The sequence below is a fragment of the Eucalyptus grandis genome, chromosome 6 (genome assembly GCF_016545825.1).
Source record: "Eucalyptus grandis isolate ANBG69807.140 chromosome 6, ASM1654582v1, whole genome shotgun sequence".
Classification (NCBI taxonomy): Eukaryota; Viridiplantae; Streptophyta; class Magnoliopsida; order Myrtales; family Myrtaceae; genus Eucalyptus; species Eucalyptus grandis.
Window position 1 is genome coordinate 41,953,819 of NC_052617.1, and position 10,173 is coordinate 41,963,991.

Consider the following 10,173-nt stretch of genomic DNA (forward strand, 5'->3'; position numbering starts at 1 on the left):
TAATATACGTATTATCCCCTCCGCCTTCGCCTTCACCATCGCCATCGCCATCACCATTTCTCCGCGTTTCCACTTCTCTCTCTCTTTCTCTCTCCGCGAAGGCGCCACCGCGATTGCCTCCGCCACATCCCGCGAAGGTACCGGAGAATCGACCGACCTCTCCTCCTCCTCTGCATCTCGCAGACTTCGTATTCCCAGCTCCGTCGCGCGTATTCCGCTGCTCCGGTGCGTGCATTTCGAAGTGTCGCCGCGCTTTTTCCCGTTTCGCCGGACGCCTTAGCGGCGCAAATGTGCGGACGCTCGCGGCGTTCGGCGCTCGTTCTGTGGGATCTTTCGGAGCTCGCGATCTCTCCGCGGCTTCGTCGTTCGTTCGTCGATGAATGTCGGAAGCCCCCGCCCGTTGGACTAGAATCCGGCGGGACGCGGTTGTTCTAGATTTGGATCTCGGGTCGATTTTAAATTTCTTCTTCGAGATGTGCATGGTTCTCGATTAGAAAGTTAGGAGGAAAAAGAGGAAATGATAGAAGAACGAGACGACGCGATGCGAGTCTTGATCGTGCTGTGTGTAGACCTCCATGTTTTGTGCATCCGGCGATTTCATGCTTGTGGTCATGCACGTGGGTGAGGACGTTTCTCACGACGTCTGGCGTCTCCAAACTACTTTTGGATAGTATTGAAGTGACGCCACTGTCCATTCTCTTTTGTACTAGTCATTCGGCAGAGCCAGCGCGCTCCCTTTTTCTTGTTAAAAATGGGATCTTTGATCGCGTTGATTGTTTGGATTTTCTTGAGGTTTCCCGGCTCTATTTCGTTCGCTAACTGCGTTGGGCTCTGCTGAGGCTCTTCGGCTTTATGATGTTGCAGATGGGCGGGAGTGATTTAACCATGCGAGGGCGACATGGGGATGCCTTCTCGACGTACAAGCGCAACGTGCTTAGGGATTATGTTAATTTTAACAAGGATGGTGCCTCCGGTTAGTATAAGTGTCATTGCTCAAGTGTCAGTGGTTTAATATCAATTGTCGACTGCTTCTAGTTTTAGCTATGTAGCCAAAGCAAAAAGTTTGTCCTCAGTCGAATTTTTGCTTTCCTGGCCTTGATCCAAGGACCTTTTTTATATTTGAAAATCAATTGAACGTGAGCTCTCTGCATTTGGCTTGCCACTGCTCTTCCTCTGTAACAAGATTAAGATGTTTGAAAATAGAATGAAGAGAGAAGATGTGTAAATTAAAGCTGACAAAGAAAGAAATGAAGAAACATTGCAATTAAGTTTAGGCGTGCAGTCATTTGTTTATGCGAGTTGATTGCCACATGAAAACCCGCTGACATGAAGGTGCATCACCTGAATGTGCCGATTGTTATGCACTTGCTTTTAGAGATGCCTTTGTCATTTGGGATTTGATCCTCTGACTAGAAAGCTGCATTTACTTAATTCGACAAAGAAAAGTTGTCCCCTAATTCTTTTGGTTTAAGATTAAAATGAGCATGCACCATAGTACCTTCTCCTGATTTGTTGCTTCCATTGGGTTTGTGCAAACTACTGATAGCTCAACTAATTTAACATTGTTTCTCAGAACATTTACTAAATGGAGTTGGTAAAGATCTCGGAAACCCTTCATGGAGGCGTTCTTTGCCACATGTCCTTGTGGCAGCTCTTTCTTCCTCCTGTTCGGTTACCATCTCGGGTGTGCACATGAAGGTCTTGATTGTTGTTTCCTGTGCTGAATTCAACAAGCATAAGAATAAACACTTTTTTTTTTTTGGTTATGATGATGCAGGGTAGTTAATGAGACACTAGAGAGCATCTCCTTGGACCTAGGCTTCAATGGAAATGCATTGGCTGAAGGTACTACCATCAACGTGCTGCTGATCTTTCGTACATGCTTGTGAGCAAGTGTATTGACATGCTATGTTTGATTAATAAAGGTCTAGTGGTGAGTACGTGTCTAGGAGGGGCATTTGTTGGATCCCTGTTTAGTGGTTGGATTGCAGATGGTGTTGGGCGCCGAAGGGCATTTCAGCTATGTGCCCTGCCCATGATCATTGGGGCCTTAATGAGGTAAACACTTGCAATTCTTCTGCATATTTGCATTGTTTCCATTGTGTGCTTGGAGCTATCCAAGAATAGTTTGTCTTGTTCATCATGAGGTGAGTACCTTGCTGGTGTGACCCTATGTTATGTATAATGTCCTGGTAATATGTAGTCACTTTTTGTCTTCTTTATTCTCAAGCACATTTGTACTAGGCTTTATTCATACTGGTGGCAGCAATGAATAAATCATATACGCTGCCTATATGTTAACAATGAGCAGCTTCCTACTTCTATTTACACTCTGATTGGTCACGTTAAGTGTTTGATGTGTTCAAGCGACATGGTTTTCAGCCTTTATTTTCAGCTTTTTCTTACAAATTGGCTCATTCACAGGCTAGAGCTTAAATCCAGTGATAAGTTTTCATTAATAAATCTGAAAACAGGTTGTCAAATAAGGTGAATGAAATAATCCAGCATTCATGCCGGGAGCATATATATTTGTGTACCTTAAACTCCAATGTGATTTTGCAGTGCCGCAACAAATGATTTGTGGGGTATGCTTTTAGGAAGATTATTTGTGGGAACTGGAATGGGTCTTGGCCCTCCTGTTGCTGCTCTCTATGTTGCAGAGGTATAATGCACTGACTGCTTCATTATCTTCTGCACTGCCATCGGCTTGTTTCTATTTCTAATTAGTGGAACGGCAATAAGACGACAGTACTTTGATCAACTTCTCTCGCCTACCTGCCTGAGTTAATTTTTCTTTTACCATAAATAGGTCTCACCTACCAGTGTAAGGGGTACCTTTGGGAGCTTCACCCAAATTGCAACTTGTCTTGGACTAATGGGGTCTCTTTTCATTGGAATTCCAGCCAAGGAAGTCGCAAACTGGTATGCCGTGCCTCAAAAATATATTGTCTGTGCATGTTTGTGTCTCTGTTATGCAAATATCAGAGTTGAAAGTTCGAGGGTGTTTGAGAGGAGAATGGTGATGGTTTTTTTATCTTTTTTAGGTGGCGAGTTTGCTTTGTGGTGTCCGTTATTCCTGCTGTAGCACTTGCTCTTTTAATGCAGTTCTGTGCAGAAAGTCCTCATTGGCTTTTCAAGGTTTTGTTCTTCTCCCTTTGTAGTGGTCACGGTTATATCATAGTTGACCTCTTCTTTTAGAATTATTAGTGATTTTTAAGCTGGTTGAGCAGTTTGAGCTTAAGGCAGATCAAACTGGATAGATAATATTTTGAGTTTTCCTAACAGTAGTCATCTCCCCATTCTACATGCCTCCGCAATTATGGGCCAAGTTATGCGTGTGCAACATGTGATATGTGCATGGATAAGACATATTTTCACTAGCTTATGTGCACATACACACACTCCGTACATGCTGTCATGGACAACTGGATAAACAATCATACATCTATTAAGAAAGAGGATAGAGGTGATTCTTTTCTTTATCAACTAAATGAATTGTTGTCGCATCCATATCTTCAAATCTTGGTGCTTCTAGACGATTTTTTTGATAGTGCCTTGGTGCATTGTGGAATTTGTCGGATTCGTGTTGATGTTTGGCTATATTTGGATAATGTTTGCCGGCTGAATGTATAATTTTTAAGCTAACTGATCCAAAAAGAAAGAAAAAAAGAAACTTTTCTCGGCTGCGTATGATCTTGCCGAGAACTTGGTTTTGAGTTATGGAAAATTTTTAATGATATGAATGACAGCAATTGTCTCTGAGTGAATGCAGATGCATTGATCATGTTTTAGCAGTAGTTTAATGGATTCTCCTCCTGATAAGTTGTTTACAATAGATTCCACAAGCTCTGGTGTTGTAAGTCCGTGGTTCTTAGCTTATGTGTGGTGCAATGTTGTTACCCTTTTATTGACTTGCTCCTCATGTAGTTCCTACTACTTTTCTTCTGTTATTTTTCACTTGAGCTCTTTCCTGCGGTTGAGTTATTGTAGGTGAATCTCATAGATGGTGCTTACAGTGCTCTTGACTTGTTTCAGAGAGGAAGAGCTGCTGAAGCAGAAACTGAATTTGAAAAAATTTTGGGTGGAGTATATGTAAAATCTGCAATGGCAGAGTTGTCGAAGGCTGACAGGGGAGATGAAGTAGATACCGTAAAACTCTCCGAGTTACTCTACGGTCGCTATTTTAGAAGTATGCTTCTTAATTTTTTTTCACTTCCTCATTATGTTATCCGCATCTCTTTACGCTAAGTGGCTTTATTAATTACCTTGCAGTGATTTTCATTGGCTCTGTCCTTTTTGCCTTACAACAGCTTTCAGGAATAAATGCTGTCTTCTACTTCTCTTCTTCTGTTTTTAAAAGTGCCGGCATACCTTCAGACATTGCAAACATTTGTGTAGGAATATCAAATTTGTCAGGTACGCTTCCAAGCTTCCTTTTTGTGAAATCTGAGTTGGGTCTTGACATACTTCCTCATGCTTCTTGCTAATTAATCAGGGTCAGTCATAGCAATGATCCTGATGGATAAGTTAGGAAGGAAGGTGCTGCTTCTTGGGAGTTTTATAGGAATGGTGAGTTCCACGGAACCCTTGGGAAGACTGCACTTGTCTTATTTAATATTTCTCACACTTTGAAAAGTGACCCTACTGTGATTTTGGAGGTCATTGTATGTGTGGTGGACCATTGGAATCTTAGCAAACATAAGACACTACAATTCCATTATTAGTTATTTCAGGATCCTTATTTTGTATCTGCTCCTTTGGTTGCATTGGTTCAAGGTGTGTGTCTGTTGCCGGTTGTCCATAGGGAAACGCATGACTGCCTGTGTGTTTTGAGAGTGATTACAGCAAACCTCAAATAACTAGGCAATACAAATTACTGAACTGATAATTGAATCATTTTGACCTCTGTAATGATTTACGTACCGTCTGACTTTTACTTTCATCCTTGGTTGTTCCAGGCAGTGTCATTGGGTATTCAAGTGGCTGCTGCAAGTTCCTTTGTTTCAGGCTCTGTATCATCATATATGTCAGCTGCTGGCATGCTGCTGTGAGTATCCTCTGAAGTTTAGAGAGGGAAATTTTAAAAAACCTTTGATCCAGATGAAGTGATTAGGTTCTGCATAAATTATGGCAGCACGTAGGGGTTCAAATACTGACTAGTCCACTGAAATATGGCAAAACTTGCAAGAAATAAACATTGTGGTTGCAAATGAAATGAGAAACTTGCTGTGTGTGGATATGGTTTCAAATTGGCTAAACCTTGGTTTGGATGGGCAGGGTTGTCTTGGCATTCTCTCTTGGTGCTGGTCCAGTCCCTGGCCTTCTGTTGTCAGAAATATTTCCTAGTAGAATCAGGGCTAAGGCAATGGCGTTTTGTATGGCTGTGCACTGGGTAATATTTTTTTTCCATCTCATGCTTTTTCTTCAGCGATTAGTGCTTCACTTTTGCCGCCATATGTTTTGATAGGAGCTAACGTCTGACTCCATGCCTGTGAGACTTGGGTTTATGTTTAGTTTTCTGTTTGGATGCTTGCCACAAGTTCATGCATCGACCCTTTGAAATTGTCAAGTTGTCAGTGTGTCTCTCAAAATCAAACCGTGCTTCACATCTACAGTCTTTTGGATGGATTGGCTAAAATTGTATGTAGTTAGAGCTGGAGGTCTTGTACTTGAATTTTTACTCATTTCCTCAATTATACTCTACTTGCTCCCATCAGTTCCATGTCAAATCCCAGTCCACACATGATGAGGAATTATTTGAGTATTTAAATATTACATAACATCTTTAAACTTTTAGCGGGGTTGGTATTAGGTCCCGCACTATTATCTAAACTTTATGCTTGAAACTTGTAAAAATGACCTATTTTGCTGAGGTTCTGGCAACTTTGTGCTGTCTCGGTGAGTTCTGGGTTCTTCCTCCTTGATCATTTAGCTTTAACTCCTGATTATAGCTACAAGAGCCATTGGTTCCTCTACTGAGGACATGCTGTAATCAACTTTCTATGCTCTGCCACAACTGGTATCTCAGTGGGCCTGTGGAATTATTTCAAAAGTGTGGTATAAAGATGTGGCTTAGCCCCCCATTTATTACTACGGTGGGTCATGCCTCATTGATGGCATGATCCCAAGTTTGACGATAGCTGAATTGATGTCTGTATAGTTCAGTTAAAGAATCCATCAATTTGGATACTGTCTTGTTTTTTTTTTTTTTTTTTTTTTTTTTGGTCCAATAATTTCATTGCTTTAGATGCTTTCTTGGTTATTTCAAACGGTATTTCTTCCACATATAATTAGATTGCATGACCTGATGCAAATTTGTTTCGAGCTCTTGACTTGGAGATATAATAAATATTGTTAAACTCTTAGGTTAATTCATGGTCGAAGTGTATGAAACCTGTTGCAATTTGCTGATGGCAAATAAAGATGATTTCATCGGTCCTTGGTAACAACAATGGACTTTCAAATTACTTTTTTACATTCGGCCAGAGATTTTTAGATTACGTGAGAAGTTCTGATTTGTCATAGACAGAATGGTTGTCTGATTGGACTTTTCTGCACCTAGTTAATCCATTTGACTTGATATTTGTTATTGTTCATGCTATGCCAAACGGATCTACCTGTTGTGTTTTAACCTGCTTCCATAAAATTTCGTGCTACGGTAGCCACTGCTAATATATGTTCCATTTTCATCAGGTGATTAACTTTTTCGTTGGCTTGTTGTTCTTGCAATTGCTGGAGCAATTAGGGCCAAAGGTCCTATACACAATTTTCGCCACCTTTTGCTTGATAGGGGCGGCTTTTGTAAAGAGGAATGTGGTGGAAACAAAAGGAAAATCACTGCAGGAAATCGAGATTGCTCTTCTTCCACAGGAATAAAGGCACCTCGACCATTTGTGCTTCTGCGAGATGTTCAGAAAGTATCTTACCACAAGCTTAGTATGGCGATTACCTTCATTCGAAAACTACCCCGGTGATTATGTTGCTTAATTCTCAAGCTCCGGTTTCAATCCCAGACACGAGTCAGGTCGAGACAGGCTGCCTCATTAGACAGCCATTCTTGCATCAGTTCTGCATCACGTAAATGTGGAACTTCAGGAAGTCGCAGTCTCCTGCTGATCTTGATGTGAGAGTACGTAACATCTAAAGAGCATGGGCAACAGTTTTGAATCCGTAACTAGAGCGCAAATATAGTTTGGTATTGACTCGGTCTATGGTGATATATATTCATGTGCACGAACTCATTGTGGTCCTCAAATCAATCTTTCCTCCGGAAGAGAACTTGTCATATTTATTCACTGCTTCGGCAATCGGCGAAGCTGTTTGGCTGTCTCAGCATGCGGTTCCAATTTTAGGCGCCACATTAAACGCGACCGACCTAATTGAAGAGGCTGTTGTGGTCGACCTTGGACTACGAAAAATGCCTCGCTCTCCTGATGCAGGCTTAAATGCGAATCCATGGTAACGGTTTGGAGTATGGAAAGACTACCATAAGACAATTTTTGATTTTGGCAAACGAAGACACCGCGTTATGTTCCGTGTATTGTATCGAGCAAGGTCTAAGTGATAAACAGAAGTTTCTGAAATGAAGGGGTCTAGCCACGTTTGATACTATTCGCTCTGTCATCCTCTTGAGTAAATTAGTGAATTTGACGAGTGATTTGCTGGGTTCTACAATTGAAGTAAGGCCGGCAATTTTGACAAAGCTTACGACACAAATCAAACCCGATTCCAATGTGTTGGAGATTTAACTAGAGATTGATTCTGATTGACCCTTATTTACCTACTTTTAATGGAAAAGAAAATCCTTGTAATCGTTACAGAGAGTGTTGGAGTTTTGTCCCTTTTTCGCGTTAGACTTTCTAAATTACCTTGTAAGTTTTATCTCTTAAGATCTCTCGCTAGACCAACACAAGTTTGGAAACCAAACTCCCGACAAAACCCAATTAAACGACTTATTTTCTTCCACCTCTAAATGGTCTTTTTTTTCTTTCAGAAATCAATTTCAATGAAAGCAGAAAAAAATAAAAAATGTGCTCTCCCCATGTTTGTAAGAAGCAATTTAAACTATTTTAGTTTTTCTGCTCTAACTAAGATTTTGAATCCATTTAACATAAAAGTTCTTCAATATAGTTAAGTTTTCTTACTCTAATACGGAAGCAAAGAAACCGGTTTTCTTTTCAACGGTTTTCGGACAAACGCATGATTCTACTTTTCGGAGAGAACTCGAGAATAATAAAAGAAAAAAAAATCCAAAAACCAATTTTTTTTTTTTTTTTACAAAAAGCAGCTCTCTCTCTCTCTCTCTCTATACCCAAGTTTCCGGGAGGGAGAAAGAGAGTTTATAAACACCGATCACCGTCGCAAGTCGCAAACTCTTCAGGCATAATCACCGTTTACTCCACACGTCGTGAGGCGACAGCCACATCATCATCATCTCGCGATCCATCAATCACTCGTAAGCACTTGTTCTTCTTTACGGTTTATAGCTGTTGGAAGCCGCATGTTTGATCAGTGAGAGGTGATAGCTTGTTGTTCATTGCGCACTCGTAGTCGTGCTCTCATCTTTGCCTGCACCATCACCATCATGAAGGTGATAGCTTATTCGTTACTGGGTCTCGTTGAACGAAAGAATCTTGGCTGCTATGAGGGTTCTTGTTTTTTTATCCTTGCGAAGCAGCTGTTTGTTGAATTGCCTGAACCGTGATTGGCTCAGCAAATCCAATCTTTTTCACTCTCTGGGGCTATGTTGCTGACATTCTCTTGTTCAAATGTGGGGTATCTTGAGGAAGTGAATTGAAGATGGAGGGTGAGGATGAGGAAGTGAAGGAGAGACGCGTGATTGAAGCCAGGGCGAGGAACATCAGTCATAATGTGCGCTGCACCGAGTGCGGCAGCCAGTCGATCGAAGATTCTCAAGCTGATATTGCTATTTTATTGAGAAAGGTGATTCTTTTCCTCTGTTTTCGGATTGTTTTCTGTGAGGAGGTGATTTGCTTTTTAATTGTAGGTTTCGCCATATGTATTCTGAGATTAATGTTGTGGTTTTGACTTCCTATTCCAATTGCTTGTTGTTTCTTTTTGTGAATACGCAAGGCTAGGGTGTTCCTTGGCCAATTGCTCGGATATTTTTTCAGGGATGCAAAAAGGTTTTACAGATGACAAGTGGAAGAAGTTACAAAAAAAACAGAGATGAATCTAAGAGCTTATAATTGTTCTTGCTTTGTTCCCTCATGCAGGACTTATTCCTGAAGATGCTTGTTAAATAAACATGATGAAGGCGCGTAACATGTGGATTCTTTTTCTTTTTAGCCTTTATGACGAATCGGGATGCATTAAAATAACTGTTTGTTTTGAACTTCTGTTTGCCATCTAGGTTTCCCTTCCTAATTAAAACCGTCTCTTCTACAAATCTCTCTTAGACCTTTGCTAAAATATGACACCTACAATTTTTGCTGTGTAGTTGATTCGCGATGAGATCCAATCTGGCAAAACTGACAAAGAGATTTTTAAGAAGCTTGAGGAGGATTTTGGAGAGACAGTTCTTTACGCCCCAAAGTTTGATATGCAGACTGCAGCCTTGTGGCTGTCACCGGTTAGTGTAGAAAGAACCTAAAGATAATATTCTTAATGATTTTACCCTTTGCTTGAATTTGTCCATACTGTGACTTGGATTATCTTCTGCAGCTACTAATGGCAGGTGCTGCTGCTGGCGTATGGGCTTACAATAAGCACAGGCAAAGGACAAACGTTCACATCATGGCTCTAAACCTTGTTAGAGGAGTACCACTGACACCAAATGAGAAGGAAACCATGCTTGATCTTCTCACACCACCTCCCTCTCCACGAGGAGCTCCATCCTCGTGGTGGAAGAGGTGGCTTGGCCAATGATTTGTATCATCCCGCTTTTGAATGTCACCTTTGCAATGGTAGTATGTTTACATTCTCATGGGAAGTACATTCTCATGGGAAGTCTATTTTAGATTCTTTCTTGTTCAAAGATGAAAGTTCTACTATAATTGAATGTGTTTTCTCGAATTATTAGTTAGAGGGCTTTTGATAATTTTGTGAGAGAAGTGGATGATGCACGAAAGTAGTTTGTTCAAGCCTTAGTATAGTTTTGTGGATGCAATAAATGATCCTCCATAGTTGAAGTGTTTTACCTTTCCAGAGGAA

The 10,173-nt window shown here is 40.9% G+C and overlaps 2 protein-coding genes across 3 annotated transcripts; both read left to right on the plus strand.

Moving 5' to 3' along the window:
- On the plus strand, window positions 1–7,329 carry LOC104449891 (probable plastidic glucose transporter 3). The gene is given in 15 exon segments (XM_039315472.1): window positions 1–137; window positions 865–973; window positions 1,574–1,660; window positions 1,663–1,684; window positions 1,778–1,845; window positions 1,926–2,058; window positions 2,563–2,662; window positions 2,810–2,922; window positions 3,045–3,138; window positions 4,036–4,189; window positions 4,273–4,416; window positions 4,496–4,569; window positions 4,959–5,047; window positions 5,278–5,392; window positions 6,694–7,329. Coding segments are annotated over 14 exon segments (1,485 nt in total). The 5' UTR covers window positions 1–137; the 3' UTR covers window positions 6,877–7,329.
- Window positions 7,330–8,276: 947 nt separating this feature from the next.
- On the plus strand, window positions 8,277–10,173 carry LOC104449892 (cytochrome c-type biogenesis CcmH-like mitochondrial protein). 2 transcript variants are annotated; one of them, XM_039315473.1, is made up of 4 exons: window positions 8,277–8,455; window positions 8,786–8,943; window positions 9,461–9,592; window positions 9,685–10,173. In XM_039315473.1, exons 2-4 carry the CDS (start codon window positions 8,800–8,802, stop codon window positions 9,886–9,888), a joined length of 480 nt encoding a protein of 159 aa, XP_039171407.1. In that variant the 5' UTR covers window positions 8,277–8,455; window positions 8,786–8,799; the 3' UTR covers window positions 9,889–10,173. The 2 variants fall into 2 exon arrangements, with proteins under 2 accessions (XP_039171407.1, XP_010062495.1); XM_010064193.3 differs by having other exon boundaries at window positions 8,280–8,455; window positions 8,790–8,943.